The 16,070-nt window shown below is 49.3% G+C and overlaps 1 protein-coding gene across 1 annotated transcript; it reads right to left on the minus strand.

Annotated features, from left to right (window-relative positions):
• Positions 1 to 8: 8 nt before the first annotated feature.
• On the minus strand, positions 9 to 1,008 carry LOC125536952 (protein C2-DOMAIN ABA-RELATED 5-like). The gene is made up of 3 exons (XM_048700245.1): positions 789 to 1,008; positions 610 to 705; positions 9 to 494 (listed from the first exon to the last, which is right to left on the minus strand). Exons 1-3 carry the CDS (start codon positions 903 to 905, stop codon positions 207 to 209), a joined length of 501 nt encoding a protein of 166 aa, XP_048556202.1. The 5' UTR covers positions 906 to 1,008; the 3' UTR covers positions 9 to 206.
• Positions 1,009 to 16,070: the final 15,062 nt, after the last annotated feature.

The following is a 16,070-nucleotide window of genomic DNA, read 5'->3' on the forward strand; positions in this document are numbered from 1 at the left end:
ATTACGTATATGCAGAACCAAAACTATAAACAGACATGACCCCCCAGTAGCATAAGTCTATTGCATGCCTTACATAACACCCACTGTAATGATCTGTAGATCTCACCAGGACGTTGCCTATTTTCATAGCTCACAGAGCAAGCAACATTCCAGTCACAGAAAGCAGCCAGTAGAACTGCCTGACCACCATGGTTGGCCACTGAGGATCACTGCACCGTGCCTGGGATGTTAACCCGCTCCAGGTGCAGGATGATCTCGCCGGTGTCGGTGTTCCTCAGCTTGAGGACAATGTTCTGAGAGACCTTGCCGTCTTTCCATGTGATGTGGCTCTCGGTGGAGAAGCAGTTGCCCTTGTCAGGGTGGATCGTCTTCATCACGGTGTCGTCAGGGACGTGGCTGAAGTCCTTCTTGGCGATCTCGACAAAGTTGAGGATGCTGAACTCTGCATCGCCCATGCTGTCATCCTTGGTGAAAGTATCATGGTCAAAGACGTCCTGTAAAAGTAATAATGAAAGTAAAACCCCAAAGGTTGGTTTCAGGAACAGGAGATCGACTGGAGATGTTCATCAGAGTAGAGTGTATTGGGATGGAGATGTTGATCGAACTTACAATCTTAACGGGGAGCGTCCAGTTAGTGATGGACAGGGTGAGCTCCTCGTTCCATTCCGGCTTGGTGGATTTATATTTGATACCGGACTTCACTTTCTGCACATGATTACATCTCGGTTTTAGATTTAGCACTCGATCGGCCCAGGCCCAGGCCCAGTGATGATCGGACAGGAAAGTACCTGCTGTCCGAGGCGGATGGCGACGTAGGGGTCGCTGCTGTGGGCGAGGGGGTCGCAGATGGCCAGGTTCACCCCGCTGACCACCTTCACCTTGAGCAGCCCAAGCAGGCGCTCCATGGAGGAGCCGCGGAGAAGAAGAAGATCGATCGCCGTGGACGTTTCTTTACGCGAGGGGCGCTGCTAGGCGTAAGCCGACTGATTTCAGGAGAAAATCAGTCAGCTCGTCAGCCGTTCGATTCAGGCCCCCACAGCCGTTGGATTGGTCTTTCTTATGCAACGCATGCCGCAGCTTCGTCCTCCTCCTGTGGTGAAAATTCCCCACGCTCTCGATCCTCTTCCACGCACACGGGAGCCCTGGCTACGGCGGCGAGCTCCGGCAAGACATACCAACCAGGCTCGCAGTGCCATGTTCAGCCTTGTAGCAACGCCGCTACCGCCGGCACCAGAACCACCGCTGCGGGCGGCCGGAGAGCCGGCCCCTTGTAACACCCTCGGTGCCTCCTCCTGCAGCACCGCCACCGGCGAAGCTCCATTGAAGCACTCAGCGGCCTCGATGGAGCTTCATTGCAACACCGACGACCGACCGGCGAAGCTCCATTGGCAGCGACGGGTGCTGTGACGCAGCGCATGGTGAAGACGGTGAAAGTTGAGAATCTAATATGTAGCGCCGGCCATGGCGGATGCTGCGGTGCAACGTTGGCAGCGATGGGTGCTGCGACGCAACACATCGTCCATGGCGGAAACTCCAAGACAGCGCGCGACGACAGCGAAAGCTGCGATGCAGCACCGGCGGCCATGGAGGATGCTCCGAAGAAATGTTGCCGGAGACAGGTGGTGCAACGCAGCGCGAGATGACACCGACGGCCATGGCGAAAGGCTGCGATGCAGCATGGGACGTGCGCGGTGCAGCGCCGTCGCCTAGGCGGGTGCTGCGATGCAGCTCGACGGCGACAGGAGCAGCGATGCAAGACGACGGCGGATATCAACGGCAATGGGTGACGAAGGGAATGAGATGCGTGTGTGGTCGAGACGTTAAAATTGTTGGGAAACCGGGTCACCTGGAGGGGTGGCCACGGCCGCGTGCGTATCGCAGGGGCTAGCTCCTCCCGGTTCCACACTTTATCTTAAGCCTTCTTTAGTTTGGAGGATTTTTGTAGGAATTTCATAGAATAAAATTTTGTAGAATTTTTTTTAGAGCCATTTGGTTTGTAGGAATGGAATTCTATTTGTATGAAGGAATTCTTCCTATCCTTCACAATTCATAGGAAAATAAACATTAGCCTAAACTCAATGAAAAAAATTCTTGAAGTGAATCAAAGGACATCTTCTTTTCTATTTCTATTCATAGAATTTGAGATGCATGTCATCCCATTTTCTATAACTTTTCTATTCCTATGATTTCCCTGCCCTATGAACCAAAGGAGATCTAAGTGGGTACTTATCCCTTAACCTTTTACCCCTATATAAAGAAACGAGGAGCAATCATTATAACGATTGATCATTGATTAATAAAGATAGTCTTTTCCATTCCATACTTCCCTGTGTTCATCTATTTTTGCGTGTTCGACTACTCCGCAACCTCGGACCGGACTCACCGGCGGAGTTGCGGAACACGTTATCAGCACGCTTCGTTTCATCAACTCTCCATCAAGCCTGCATCACGCAGGCTTTCGTCGATCCTACGGAGGTATAAGATCTGATCTCCACTTTTGTAAAAATGGATTCCTTTCGCTACTGCGATTCCGTTTTTGCGATTAGTTTATTTTTTGGATTTATTTCACCTATGGTGTGGATTTTCCTCCCAAGAACCGAGCCGACGAATACGTCGCCGACCAATGTCGATGTTCTTGGATCAAGAGGAACTTGTTAACTGCACTATAGGGAGTCGGTACAAATTGTGACCCGGATGGTCACGGTACCGCCGCAAAAGCACCAGATGTGCCATGCGCCGTCAGAGTTCCGGATGAAGGCGACGAAGATTTGCATCCCGAGGCCAGCGTCCAGATGACGCCGTGCCAAGCCATCAACGGCGTCGCCATGGCCCTGCTGGCCCCGCGCCATAGCCATCTGTCGGCCGCGACCTTGCTGGTCGCGCGCGCCGCGCCGCGTCCCGCCGCCGCCGCCGTCCCGCTGGACGGCTTGTCGCCGCACCCCGATGGCCCGCCGCCGTTCCCTGCCAGCGCGTGCTCGCGTGCAGCCCACCCCGATGGCCAGCCGCCGCGCACTGCCGGCGCGCAGCCCGCCCCGATGGCCAGTCGCCGCGACCCGCACGTCCTGCCGACGCCGCGTCGCGTGGCGTGGCCGCCGCCGCCGCGCACTGCCGGCGCGCAGCCCGCCCCGATGGCCAGTCGCCGCGACCCGCACGTCCTGCCGACGCCGCGTCGCGTGGCGTGGCCGCCGCCGCGCGTGGCGTGGCGCCGCCGCGGCCGTCGCCGTCGAGTGTCGAGGCGGCCGCCGCGTTGCCGCATGGCGCGGCCACAGCCGCCGCCGCAGCATGGCGTGGCCGCCGCCGTTGCCGCATGGCGCGGCCACAGCCGCCGCCGCAGCATGGCGTGGCCGCCGCCGTTGCCGCATGGCGCGGCCACAGCCGCCGCCGCCCTGCCCACTCAGGTGAGGAACCCTAGCACGCCCTCTCCACTCGGGTGAGGCCGGGTGGGCCGCCTGGCACTAGCGGCGGGCCCGGATGGGCCGCGGCCGGGTCTTCGCATAAAAAAAAGAGGCGGATGGGCCGGCTGGTGCGCACTAAACGGGCCGACGACCCCTTTTTCGGCCTGCAGCCGATCCGGACCGAGCCGGATTGCACGCGCGCGGGGGTTCTTTGCATTTTAGCCCCTGCAGTTTTTTCTTTTTACACGCATTATATTTCTGCTGTAATATTTCATGTAGAAGCCCCTGAAACTGTCTTTTTCACTGAAAAACGCATCTTTGGGCTATAAAATGTCTCGGGAATTCATTTTTGGGCTAGTTTTCACGTAAGAAATGCGCTTAACATGCTATATTTTGTAAACATGTTTTTATTGTATGATTTTATTACTGTAGATTAATTGTTTAGCACTCTTAATCATTAAGTAAGTCATATAAGAACGTGTTTTAAAGAATGGAACGTTATTTTTATTGAATAACTTTATCAACATCGCATTTGTGCAAAAGATTACCTGCTGTAATCTCATGATTTTTGCATAAATCACATTTGGCCGGAATTGTCAACAAGGAGTTTGCTGAGTTGGCCCAGACGGGGCTGAACTACCTGTCATGGGCCTCTGACTGTGAGATCTTTCTCCAGGGAAAAACCCTCCCGAGGGTGACCGATAAGGGGACCCAGCTGGCCCCCACTGATCCCAAGTTCGAAATTGAGAATGCGCAGGCTCTGCATTTTCTCCGTCATCACCTGTCACCTACTCTGAAAGACGAGTATATGGTTGAGCGGAGTGCTTCTAGCCTTTGGACCGCTCTTAAGCAGCGGTTTGAGCAGCTGAAGTAAGCTGTTAAGCCACGTGCAGAGGCAGAGTGGATCCGTCTGAGGTTTGCGGACTTCAAGACAGTTGGGGAGTACAATTCGGCTCTGCACCGGATTTGTACGACTCTTCAGATGTGTGGCACTCAGATTACCGACACTCAGAAGATTGAGAAAACCCTATCCACTTTCCACCCTGACGTGGTCCTGTCCGCACAGAACTACCGCCAGGGAAACTACATGAGGTATTTAGAGTTGATTGACGTCCTCCAGGTGGCAGAGGCACAGGACGAGGTTTTGAAAAAGAACTTTGTCGCGCAACCACTTGGGGGGAGTTCTCGCCAGGAGGTGAATGCTCTCAAAGTACGCAAGCCTCAACAGAAGAAGAGGGGCCGCAAGGGCAAGAAGGGCCCTCAACTCCCCCCAGTGTCACGCGCCACAGGAGGCCGTTGATGCATACAAGGCTCGCAAGGTGCGTGAGACGCACCTCGCCTTGGTTCAGGAGGGAGCACCACCGGTGCCCATGGCGGCACCCGTGATGATCTCTACGCCCCTACTACGCCCATCGCGGTGACCCCTGTGGTGCCCATCGCGGCGGCTTTGGCGGTCTCTAGTGACACCAACGTTGCCATGGAGGTTGACCACATGGTCGCCTCGGTGGTGCCGCAACTAGATGTTGATGTTGCCTCCAAGATGATTTCTAAGGAGGATCAGCTCACTAGTATGGAGATTGCGGCTGAGGTCAATGGCTTCTTCATCGAGTCTACTTAGCATACCTCTTTGGTTATCATGATTCCGTGATTTGATACAATAAATTCGAATAAATTTTATTTGGTTGTAAGCTCTATGAGAGCATAAATTTATTCTTTACTTTGGCGATTGGATGACATTTATTCATTTATTTCATTATTTATACATGATAGTATGTTATGTTCTGGAATGTGTGCATTTATTATTAATGTAGCGTCTTCCTCATTACGTTAATTATATGTCATATTTTAGAACGCATGTGGCGCCCGAATGGAGGAAACGTGCCTTGCCGATAGCGCAACTACACATACTATTTTACGAGAAACTAAGTACTTTGAGTCTATTAAAAAAATCTCCGGAAAGTATTATGACAATTGCCGGCTGCAGTTTGCACATAGTTGGCTCCGGATGAGCCAACTATTATACTTCCTATGGGAACAACTTTGATCATTAATGATGCGTTGTTGTACCCGGAGTCGACTCTGTTGGGGAACGTAGTAATTTCAAAATTTTCCTACGCACACACAGGATCATGGTGATGCATAGCAACGAGAGGGGAGAGTGTTGTCCACGTACCCTCGTAGACTGTTAAGCGGAAGCGTTATGACAACGCGGTTGATGTAGTCGCACGTCTTCATGATCGACCTATCCTCAGTACCGAACGTATGGCACCTCCGCGTTCAGCACACGTTCAGCTCGGTGACGTCCCACGAACTCACGATCCAGTAGAGCCTGGGGAAGAGTTTCGTCAGCACGACGGCGTGGTGACGATGTTGATGAAGTTCTGCAGCAGGGCTTCGCCTAAACACCGCTACAGTATGACCGAGGTGGATTATGGTGGAGGAGGGCACCGCACACGGCTGGGAGAGATCTTTGTGATCAACTTGTGTGTCTAGAGGTGCCCCCTGCCCCTTTATATAAAGGAGCAAGGGGGAGGCCGGCCGGACCTTGTTGGCGCGCCTAGGAGGAGGAATCCTCCTCCTAGTAGGAGTAGGATTCCTCCCTTTCCTACTCCTACTAGGAGGGGGAAAGGCAGGGAGTCAAAGAGAAGGAAAGGGGCGCCGCCCCCTTCTCCTAATCCAATTCGGACAGGGGGAAGGGGGCGCGCTGCCTGCCCTAGGCCGGCCTCTCTCTTTCCTTTATGGCCCAACAAGGCCCATTAGTCCCCGGGGTGTTTCGGTAACCCCTCCGGTACTCCGGTAAAATCCTGATTTCACCCGGAACTATTCCGATGTCCAAATGTAGGCTTCCAATATATCAATCTTTACGTCTCGACCATTTCGAGACTCCTCGTCATGTCCGTGATCAAATCCGGGACTCTGAACTACCTTTGGTACATCAAAACATATAAACTCATAAAACCGATGGTCACAGAACTTTAAGCGTGCGGACCCTACGGGTTCGAGAACTATGTAGACATGACCAAGACACGTCTCCGGTCAATAACCAATAGCGAAACCTGGATGCTCATATTGGTTCCTACATATTCTACGAAGATCTTTATCGGTCAAACCGCACAACACTATACATTGTTCTCTTTGTCATCGGTATGTTACTTGCCTGAGATTCGATCGTCGGTATCCCAATACCTAGTTCAATCTCGTTACCTGCAAATATCTTTACTCGTTCTGTAATACATCATCCCGTAACTAACTCATTAGTTATCATGCTTGCAAGGCTTATAGTGATGTGTATTACCGAGAGGGCCCAGAGATACCTCTCCGACAATCGGAGTGACAAATCCTAATCTTGATCTATGCCAACTCAACAAGTACCATCGGAGACACCTGTAGAGTACCTTTATAATCACCAAGTTATGTTGTGACATTTGGTAGCACACAAAGTGTTCCTCCGTTATTTGGGAGTTGCATAATGTCATAGTCATAAGAACATGTATAAGTCATGAAGAAAGCAATAGCAGTAAACAAACGATCAAGTGCTAAGCTAACAGAATGGGTCAAGTCAATCACATCATTCTCCTAATGATGTGATCCCATTGATCAAATAACAACTCATGTCTATGGTTAGGAAGCTTAACCATCTTTGATCAATGAGCTAGTCAAGTAGAGGCATACTAGTGACACTATGCTTGTCTATGTATTCACACATGTATTATGTTTCCTGTTAATACAATTCTAGCATGAATAATAAACATTTATCATGAAATAAGGAAATAAATAATAACTTTGTTATTGCCTCTAGGGCATATTTCCTTCAGCCTCCCACTTGCACTAGAGTCAATAATCTAGATTACACAGTAATGATTTTAACACCCATGGAGCCTTGGTGTTGATCATGTTTTGCTCGTGGAAGAGGCTTAGTCAATGGGTTTGCAACATTTAGATCTGTATGTATCTTGCAAATCTCTATGTCTCCCACATGTACTTGATCCCGGATGGAGTTGAAGCGTCTCTTGATGTGCTTGGTTCTCTTGTGAAATCTGGATTCTTTTGCCAAGGCAGTTGCACCAGTATTGTCACAAAAGATTTTCATTGGACCTGATGCACTAGGTATGACACCTAGATCAGATATGAACTCCTTCATCCAGACTCCTTCATTCTCTGCTTCCGAAGCAACAATGTACTCTGCTTCACATGTAGATCCTGCCACGATGCTCTGTTTAGAACTGCTCCAACTGACAGCTCCACCGTTTAATATAAACACGTATCCGGTTTGCGATTTAGAATCGTCTGGATCAGTGTAAAAGCTTGCATCAACGTAACCATTTACGATGAGCTCTTTGTCACCTCCATAAACGAGAAACATATCCTTGGTCCTTTTCAGGTACTTCAGGATGTTCTTGACCGCTGTCTAGTGATCCACTCCTGGATTACTTTGGTACCTCCCTGCTAGGCTAATTGCAAGGCACACATCAGGTCTGGTACACAGCATTGCATGCATGATAGAGCCTATGGCTGAAGCATAGGGAACACTTTTCATTTTCTCTCTATCTTCTATAGTGGTCGGGCATTGAGTCTTACTCAACTTCACACCTTGTAACACAGGCAAGAACCCTTTCTTAGCTTGATCCATTTTGAACTTCTTCAAGACTTTATCAAGGTATGTGCTTTGTGAAAGTCCAATTAAGCGTCTTGATCTATCTCTATAGATCTTGATGCCTAATATATAAGCAGCTTCACCGAGGTCTTCCATTGAAAAACTTTTATTCAAGCATCCTTTTATGTTGTCCAGAAATTCTATATCATTTCCAATCAACAATATGTCATCCACATATAATATTAGAAATGCTATAGAGCTCCCACTCACTTTCTTGTAAATACAGGCTTCTCCAAAAGTCTGTATAAAACCATATGCTTTGATCACACTATCAAAACATTTATTCCAACTCCGAGAGGCTTGCACCAGTCCATAAATGGATTGCTGGAGCTTGCACACTTTGTTAGCTTCCTTTGGATCGATAAAACCTTCAGGTTGCATCATATACAACTCTTCTTCTAGAAATCCATTCAGGAATGCAGTTTTTACATCCATTTTCCAAATTTCATAATCATAAAATGCGGCAATTGCTAACATGATTCAGACGGACTTAAGCATCGCTATGGGTGAGAAGGTCTCATCGTAGTCAACTCCTTGAACTTGTTGAAAACCTTTTGCAACAAGTCGAGCTTTGTAGACAGTAACATTACCGTCAGCGTCTGTCTTCTTCTTGAAGAACCATTTGTTCTCGATGGCTTGTCGATCATCGGGCAAGTCAACCAAAGTCCACACTTTGTTCTCATACATGGATGCCATCTCAGATTTCATGGCCTCAAGCCATTTTGCGGAATCGGGGCTCATCATCGCTTCCTCATAGGTAGGTTCGTCATGGTTAAGTAACATGACCTCCAGAACTGGATTACCGTACCACTCTGGTGCGGATCTTGTTCTGGTTGACCTACGAGGTTCGGTAGTAACTTGATCTGAAGTTTCATGATCATCATCATTAGCTTCTTCACTAATTGGTGTAGATGTCACAGGAACCGGTTTCTGTGATGAACTACTTTCCAATAAGGGAGCAGGTACAATTACCTCATCAAGTTCTACTTTCCTCCCACTCACTTCTTTCGAGAGAAACTCCTTCTCTAGAAAGGATCCATTCTTAGCAACGAGGAGAAGTTGCCTACCAATTGGAACTACCTTCGCATCTGTCCAGAGTTCACAATGTCTTCCACGTTTCTCAACTCAGGCATTGCTTCGCGGATCCTATCCGTGGAGTGGACCACGAAATGCTTGATCTACAAGATAACCTCTCATATCGGGAATATCCCGTTCGTATCCTTGATCAAGCCGAGCGTACCACTCGACGCCATAACATCAAGTTTCTCAAGGTTCAATGGTCACACCATTCCGAGAAAGAAGCCACTTGGGAAAGGGAGGATCGTCTTTGACTCGAGTACCCCACCTTCTTCCTGGAGAATCCTAAATCTCGGGACGAGATTCTTTTGAGTGGGGGTGAGTTGTCACACCCTAGCTAGTTCAAGCATTAGAGTGTGCATCATGTTTAAATTCCTCTTAAATTTGAAATGGGGAAGGCAGAAACCCCCAACACCCCCCTGGAAACAACTAGGGTTTACTAAAATTATTGTCAATGAACCTGAAATGCCCTTCTAAAAAGTTCACCCTCTTTGTCTTGGGTTAGAACCTCTGGCAAAATTGGTGCACAATTTTCTAGGTCAACAAAAGGTCATTGAATTAAATCATAAGTATTTGAATTTGGGCATTTAAATGCTATAAAATAATTTAAATGCTCAAATAATTCTGGAAATAAATGTTTGCTGTTGGAAATATTCTAAACAGAGCCCACAATTATTTTCAGGATTTTTGGAAACGTTTTAGTATTTTTAATAAAGCCCAACAGTTGCAGTTAAATAGAAAAAGAAAACAAATCAGAAAAAGAGAGAGAGGGAGAAGCCCACCTGGGCCTTACCTGTGCTGGCCGGCTCACCTGGCCTGTGCCAGTCGTCACCCACCTCTGCCAGTAGGCAGAGGCGTGTCGCCGGCGCGTGCTCCCGCGGCCACCTCCTGCTTCCACCTCCTGCTGCCTCCTCGTCCCCATCCGAGCGCCACGGAGACGCCCAGCACCTCCCTGCACTCCTCCCCTCTCTCCCCCTCATCTCCCTCACCCTCTCCCGCGATGGCCGAGCGCGATCCTCGCCGCCGTTCGCCGTAGTTGCCACCAGAGCCACCCCCTCGCCTCCCTGACGTGCCTGTGAGCTCCGTCTCCATCGTCTACTCCTCCCCGTCGACTCACGCAACGTCGGACGCCTCCAAGTGCCTCCCCGACGCCTTCTTCTTCCTCGGTTCGCCGAGATCGCCGGCAACGCCCCGACGACGTCTGACCTCCCCCGAGCCCGCTGAGACGCGTCCTGCAACCGCCGTGAGCTCCTCTACCGATCCCCCCTCTTCTCTGCTTCGTTTGCCCGCCGTAGACGCCGCCCCCTTGCTCACCGTAGCACGCCACCGCGCGAGCTCGACGCCGGCGTCACTCCGGTGGCCTTTTGGTCAAGCGCGGGTGCTTAACGCACTCACCGCACCTCGCAGCGCCTCGCTAGCACGTCCATTTTCCCCCTAGCTCGCTGCAGCAGCAAAATCACCAACGGCCGAGCTCCGGCCGCCGCCACGAGCTCGACTCCGGCGAGCTCGCTCCACCCCAGCTCCTCCCACTTGCCCCACTAGATGCGCGCGAGCCCCAACTATGCGTAGGACCAAACCGCGGTCGAATTGGTTGCCTGTGGCCGATTTCCGTAGCTCTCCGCCGTCTCGGCCTCGCCGGCGGCTCAACGCCGGCGGGATTAACCCCGCTGACCAGGGGTTTGACCCTAGTTTGACTCCGCCTGAGACACTGATAGGTGGGGCCGGCTCCTAACTTTTTCAGATTAGTTTAAATTAGAGCTAATAACTCTGTTAGAGGCTAATGACGTCGTTAACTAACCCTCTCTCACTGACATGTGGGCCCAGGGCCTAACTAACCCAGTTTAGTGCTAACTAACCACTAACTAACTCTGTTAGTTAGCTGAGAGACTGACAGAAGGGGCCCACCAGTCAGGTTTGACCTGGGCTAGCGCCTTTGACCCGCTGACGTCACAGTGACGCAGTGCTGACGCATTAATTCAATTACTGGATTTATTCTTTAATAGAAAATTCCAGAAAATAGTCAAAACTTCTAAAAATCATAGAAAATCAACCATAGCTCCAAATGCAAAGTTTTATATATGAAAAATGATCAGAAAAATTCAATCTATCCATCCGTAATGGTTTCATGCATGACAAAACAAGTTAACCTTGCTGTTTAAGCAGAATAAGGTAATGCACTAATAAGGCCATGTTTAATGAACTAATATTTGAATCTTTGATTCAAATGAGTTCATACCATTCCATTTTAGCTTGCATTAGGCCCAGACACTTTCATCTTGCCATGTCATAGCATGCATCATATTGTTGCATATTTCCATGTGTTGATTATGTTCGGTGTGACTTTTGTGGTAGGTTCTGCCTCCGAGGATAACCCCGAGTATCCGTCTGAAGGGCAGTACCCTACTACCTCTACAACAGGCAAGAAACCCATTGATCATTCCTATACAACCCATGTTCCCGCTTCTGCTCTTGTTTACTGCATTAAGACAACGCGATTCAAACTGCTGTGTGCTACGGTAGCTGAACCCTTATCCTCTGCATGACCTGTCATTGCCACAGTAACTAGATGAAACCCACTTGCATGTGTAGGAGTTGATTCAGCCATGTATGTGATTCCTACCTTGCTATGCCTGCTATGCTTAGAGTTATGTCAGGTCTGGTTCATCTGGGTGATGGGCTAGAGTGATATGATTATGTCGGTAATATGAGGGATGTGTTGAACATGTTTTGGTAAAGGTATCGATGAGAGGCCATGTAGGAGTACATGGTGGGTTGTTTCATTGAGGCCGTCCATAAGAACTGAGATCTGTATGTGTGATTTAAGATGCAGTTACTATCGTACATTGGGCCCGAAACCAATGGACCCTCTCGGCTTCTTAATCACCCTAGTACTCTGTCCAGGAGTTGCAAATAGTTTCTGGTGTTTGTAGGTTATGTGTTGGCGGCCGTGCGTAGCGCTGACCCTAGGGGTGGGCTATGTTGCGGTAGATACACCGTAGCACGGTGTACCGAGTCACCCGTTTGGTGTCTTGGGAACCCTGTTCACATCGCTCGGGGCCGTAAGTGGAAACCTCGGCTGGACTCCCTGCGGATGGAACCTAGATAGGCGATAAACCTGGACTAGAGACTTAAGTGTTTAGGTAGGCCGTGGCCGACACCCTCGCTGGGCTTCCGCTTAAAGGTTGTCGAGTACATGTCGTGTAAATGGCGGTAAGTGGTGAAAGCATGTATGAAGAAGTACACCCCTGCACGGTATAAAACTATTCGAATAGCCGCGTCCGCGGTAAAGGACTACTTGGTTGCCTATACAGTTCATAGAGAAGTTAATGGATACTACTAAAAGACTCAAGATAAGTGTGAGTACCGAGGAAGGCCCTCTCGTAGGATGACGAGAGAGGATCCCCGGTGGAGTATTGTGTTGGTGAGTAGTGGACTCGTGTGCGAAAACTATTTTACTAGTGGAGTTCCGTAGGATAGCTTAGCCAAGAGTTAAAGCTGGCTTGCTGCAATAACCCCACCACCTTCTTGAGAATGATCATGTATATTAGGTTCTGATGTAAGACTTGCTGAGTACCTTGTACTCATGTTTGCTTATTTATTGTTTTCAGATGACAACACCACCCCCTCCGGTGGGTTTTATGTAGACCTTAATGTCGACGAGTGACTAGCCACCCAGGTGGTGATCCTGGCCATGGAGGGCCCTATGTAGATAGACAGGCTTCGAGAAGCCTTCTTTCTTTCTAGTGTCTGTACTCAGACTAGTTGCTTCCGCATGTGCTTGTACGATTGTATGACTTGAGTGTCGGGTCATGTGACCCCTATCTGTATGAACATGTTATGTATGGCTCTCGGGAGCCTTTAATTAAAGTACTTGAGTTGTAGAGTTTTGTTGTGATGCCATGTTGTATGTACTCATATCGGGCATATTGTGTGTATGATTGAAATGCTTGGTATGAGTGGGATCCGACAATCTAGTTGTTTATCCTTGGCAGTTTTTCTTATGGGGAAATGTAGTGTAGTGTTCCTCGAGCCATAGTAGTCCGCTACAGCCTGGTTCACCGGAGTCCTGCTAGCCCAGCACTACTGTTCAGGACACTTGACTGGCCGGCATGTGTTTCACTTTGTTCCTATGTCTGTCCCTTCGGGGAAATGTCACGCGGTGATATCCGGAGTCCTGCCTAGCCTGCTACAGCCCGGGTTTCCCTGGAGTTCTGTTAGTCCAGTGCTACAGCCCGGAATCACTCGCTGATGACCGACATGCTCGATGTGATTCATGTATGCCTGTCTCCATAGGTCTGTGCCGCTTTGGGTTCACGACTAGCCATGTTGGCCTGGGTTCTCTGTCATATGGATGCTAGCGACACTATCATATACGTGAGCCAAAAGGCGCAAACGGTCCCGGGCCATGGTAAGGCGACACCCGTGGGATACCATGCGTGAGGCCGCAAAGTGATATGAGGTGTTACCGGCTAGATCGATGTGACTTGGAATCGGGGTCCTGACATCTGATACCAGCTTCTCACAAACCGGAGCTTATCACAACAAGCATAATGGTTTTCGGTAGGGAATGGCCCACCTTTGGGGACGAAATGATATCCATTGGCTCTTATTACTTTGACATTTTTTCTCGTGTCAACATAGAACAACAGGAGTGTTGCGTGAATTTTTGTGATTTTTCGGGGTTCGTTTGGACATTTTTTATGTATTAACTAAGTTTTCAATGCATTTATGTGCTTAACTCAAATTTGAACTAGATGCGCATGCTCCAGTGCATATAAATTGGTTGAAAAATCAAATTTGTGTTCTTGGGTGCATGCTTAGGTCCCATGCAAGAAATGGGAATGAATTTCAAACACCAGCGCACCGTTGATTGTAGGCAAAATGTTGAGATGCCTGGTTTTTAAATTTTAGTAAATCCAAAACTTGTGTGAAATTCATGAAACTTGGCATGCTATCATGGAGCGGCACCCGACATGTCGTGCTAAAATTTTTGTCCCATTTGGGGCAGGTTTGGGTATATGCTTCTCACGACAAGCATGATGGTTTTCAGTAGGGAACGCCCCACCATTGGGGACGAAATAATATCCATTGCCTCTTATTACTTTCAAATTATTTTCTCGTGTCAACATAGAACAACAGGAGTGTTGTGTGAATTTTTGTGCTTTTTCGGGGTTCGTTTGGATATTTTTATGCACTAACTGAGTTTTCAATGCATTTATGTGCATAATTCAAATTTGAACTACATGCGCATTCTCTAGTGCATATAAATTGGTTGAAAAATCAAATCTATGTCCTTGGGTGCATGCTTAGGTCCCATGCAAGAAATGGGAATGAATTTCAAACACCTGGGCACCGTTGATTGCCGGTAAAACGTTGAGATGCCTGGTTTTTAAATTCTAGTAAATCCAAAACTCGTATGAAATTCATGAAACTTGGCATGCTATCATTGAGCGGCACCCGACATGTTGTGGCATTTTTCGTATCCATTTTGAGAGAAGGTGCACTCGAATAATGACTGCCAACAAAGGCATTTTGAAAAAAAAACTGCCACTTTAATATCTCAAACGTTTGTATAATTCAAACCGTGTGCATTCGGTTAACCATTCACGTGACGCCATGTGTCTTGGTTTTAATGGCTATAGGAGGTGCCGTGTGGACAGCTGCTCGACTGTACGGGAGGCGTGCGAGCGCAGTCCGGTGTGTAGGCTCACCGGGAAGCATACAAGATGTTCAACGCAGGATTTGTGCATCTCTTCAACGCAAACAGTTCAGATTACGATATGCAAATTGAAGCCAGACTTCGGCGCTAAGCCAAGAGACACTGCGATTTGTCAAAATATGCAGGTAAAAATCAATATCACTATCTATTTTTCCGCTAAAATTCAGTAATTAACCATAGATTTCATTCATATTGGAGATTGAGCAGTCGTTCTCACCGGGAAGCGAGACAGCCTTGGACCGCCGCCCGCCTCGCTCCCACTGGTCTATATTAATGGCACCGCCGAGCGGCCGCACCCTCCCCCATCCTCGCCACACACACAATTCCTCTCTCTCCACCCGCATCCTCGATGCCACTCTGAGTCCTCAAAGCCGTCAGTGTACGAGGATGCCGCCGAAGCGCCCCATCGGAGGGAGTGGCGACGCTGGGGCTGCTGAAGCATCGGAGCACGACGTCAATACGGAGATAGAGGTTTCCATCCCCGCCGACGAGGTGGAGAACGAGGCTGCCAACAAGCGGAGGCGGGTCGAGAAAGAACCGCAAGCAACTCCAGCAGGCCTAGACTTCATCAACAACCTCCCCGATGATATGTTGATAGTCATCATATCCCTCCTCCCAATCCAAAATCGGGCGAGGTCAGCCGCCGTTTCCCGGCGGTGGCGCACCCTATGGCTCCGCACCCCTGTCGACCTCCTCCACGCCCACAAGCTCTGCCATGGCTATCACCAAAGCTTGGATGCATTCTCCCAGATCCTCGGCAGTCACCATGGCCCAATCAAAGGCCTTATCATGGGCAAGTTCTGTTCCAATGGCAAGGAGCAAGCCAAGCTTGATGAGTGGTTCCCATCCCGCGCCATAGATCAGCTCAAGAAGCTAAGTTATGATGATGGGCTTATGAGCTTACTGCCGACGTCCGTGCTCCGCTTCGCGCCAACGCCGCGCCTCGCCAAGTTCATGAACTGCCATCCCCCCCCCATTAATGACGTGCCTGCTCTTTTTCTACCACGACTGAAGCACCTCGAGCTTGTCGTCGTCCGCATCACAAAGGATGACATGGAGTGCCTACTCCGTGGCTGTAGTGCACTCGAGTTCCTTTGTCTTCAGGCGATGAATTGGTCGACTACCTTGCACATCACCTCCAGGACTCTCTGCACTATTTATGTGTGTTGCTGGTGCTGCAACGAGAAATCACAAAAGGTGGACCACAGTATGGTCATACAGGACA

Source organism: Triticum urartu, chromosome 2, assembly GCF_003073215.2.
Source record: "Triticum urartu cultivar G1812 chromosome 2, Tu2.1, whole genome shotgun sequence".
Lineage (NCBI taxonomy): Eukaryota > Viridiplantae > Streptophyta > Magnoliopsida > Poales > Poaceae > Triticum > Triticum urartu.

Coding starts and splice junctions, on each gene's coding strand:
- LOC125536952 (XM_048700245.1), bottom strand. CDS start 905: ATGGAGCGCCTGCTTGGGCTGCTCAAGGTGAAGGTGGTCAGCGGGGTG. Junction 706..788: donor CCATCCGCCTCGGACAGCAG/GTACTTTCCTGT, acceptor AATCATGTGCAG/AAAGTGAAGTCCGGTATCAA. Junction 495..609: donor GGACGCTCCCCGTTAAGATT/GTAAGTTCGATC, acceptor TTACTTTTACAG/GACGTCTTTGACCATGATAC.